The sequence below is a fragment of the Elephantulus edwardii genome, unplaced genomic scaffold (genome assembly GCF_000299155.1).
Source record: "Elephantulus edwardii isolate Elephantulus edwardi_28Jun2011 unplaced genomic scaffold, EleEdw1.0 scaffold00117, whole genome shotgun sequence".
In the NCBI taxonomy this organism is placed as follows: Eukaryota; Metazoa; Chordata; class Mammalia; order Macroscelidea; family Macroscelididae; genus Elephantulus; species Elephantulus edwardii.
In genome coordinates, this window is record NW_006399867.1 from 4,988,401 (window position 1) to 4,990,411 (window position 2,011).

The window sequence follows — 2,011 nt, forward strand, 5'->3', positions numbered from 1 at the left end:
TCTTTTGATTTCCTGGCTGCTGGTACCATGAGTATTGATTGTATATAGCCAACAAAACTGAAGCTGTCAACAATCTCAGTCTTCACTACCATGATGCTGCCATTCGGCCCAGTGGTGAGAATCTTTGTTTTCTTGAGATTGGACTTCAGTCCATATTGAAGGCTGCAGTCAACCTTCTACAGCAAGAGCTTCAGGTCCTCCTCAGTTTCAGAAATCAGAGTTGTGTCATCTGCATAATGCAGGTTGCTGATGAGTCTTCCTCCAATCCTGATGCCTCATTCTTCCTCATAGAGCCCAGCCTCCTGGATGATCTATTCTGTATATAGATTGAAATGGTAAAGAGATAGGGTGCATCCCTTGCATATACCCTTCCTGATTTTGAACTCTGCAGTGTTTTCTTGCTCTGTTCTGACGACTGCTTCCCGGTCCAAGTATAGGTTTCACAGAAGCACAATCAAGTGTTCTGGGATTCCCATTCATCTCAGAGTCAGCCACAGTTTGTTGTTGATCCATAATGTGATGCATAATCAATGAAACACAGATAGACATTCCTCTGGTCCTCCCTGCTTTCAGCCAATATCCATCTAAGATTAGCTACAATATCCCTAATACCACAGCCTCTTCTAAACCCAGCCTGCACATCTGACAGTTCTCTGTTGATGTACAGTTCCAGTTGTGGTTTTTTATTTTTTTTATAATTTTCAGCAGAGTCTTGCTTGTATGGGATATTAATGACATTGTTTGATAATTTCTACAATTATATAATAAATAACTTCTATAATTGGCACTCATTGCTTTTATTACAAAATTAATTGCTCTTGAGGAAATGTTCCAGTTTATATGATTGTTGTTGTTAGGTGCCATCAAGTGTAACTCAAAGGGACCCTAGGAACACAGTTTATACAATTAGCAGCCGGCTGTTCCTTGGAAAGGGACATCATGCTTGGAAAGGTGGCATGTCAGTAAAGGAAAGGAAGACCCTCAGCCAGATGGATTGGTGCAGAGACTACAGCAGTGAATTCAGGTGTGTCAGAGTTGATAGGATGGCACAGGATAGGACAGAGTTCAGATCCATTGTTCATAGGATTGCTGTGCTATTCAACATCTGTGACTCACAGCACCTCACAGCAACAACATACTAGTTTGGGTGGTTATACATTTTGAGATGCTCAGATAGTTAAATATTTCAGATATTAAATTTGCAATGTTCCTGTGCTAATGATCTGTTTCATTTGTTTGGGGTGTAGGAAGCATCTATGACTTCTATTTCCTCAAGCAAGGGAGAGGACATTGGAACGCATGGACGGAGTATATAACCAAAGAGGAGGAGGAAATCCCAGAGGGCGCCAAGGTAAAAGAGAGCCAGGGGCTGGGGAGTTTTGGCTTCCAGAATTGGCAGAACATTCTCCATGATGGAGGAAATTATGTTAGCACCCTGAAGAGCTTTCTTTAGAAAAAGATTCACATATGAGCTGGAGGGACCCTTCGAAGGCATATTTTTTATGTAGGAGAGACCCAGATTTCTCACTCAGCCGTCACATCTTCTGCCTCCATTCGCTCAACTATAAAAGAGAAGAGAGATTACCTACAGGATGACAGAATGGAAGGTGGTCTAGATGAACATGTGGCACATAGTAGAGGCCAGATCAATTGAAGTACTGTTTGGTCTTCATCATCTGCTACTTCCAGGAATGGTTCAGTGTTGACCAGTTCTTTGTACAGTGACTCCATACATTCCATCTATCTGATTTCAGTATTTCTTGCATCATTGCATGTTGGACCCATGAGATCCTCTGATATTGCAGCTCAAGCCTTAACTTTGTTCTTCACTTCTTTCACCTTGACAAATATTATTAGTTTTTTTTATTAGTTTTTTTTTCTCATTGTGGATTTTCATTATTAATTTTTTTATTATTATTTGAATTAAATTCTACAAAGAATTTGATGTTTCATTTTTTTCTTGTGACTGGAATAAAGGCTTCCAAAGAAATTGATATTCCATTCAGTCAAT

The 2,011-nt window shown here is 39.9% G+C and overlaps 1 protein-coding gene across 1 annotated transcript in view; it reads left to right on the forward strand.

Moving 5' to 3' along the window:
• Nucleotides 1-2,011, forward strand: part of DNAH3 (dynein, axonemal, heavy chain 3) — a 230,099-nt gene that overhangs the window by 161,956 nt on the left and 66,132 nt on the right. The window contains exon 41 of the mRNA XM_006892705.1: nt 1,248-1,351. Within this exon, the coding sequence (XP_006892767.1) occupies nt 1,248-1,351 (104 nt within the window). The remainder of the gene's footprint in view (nt 1-1,247; nt 1,352-2,011) is intronic.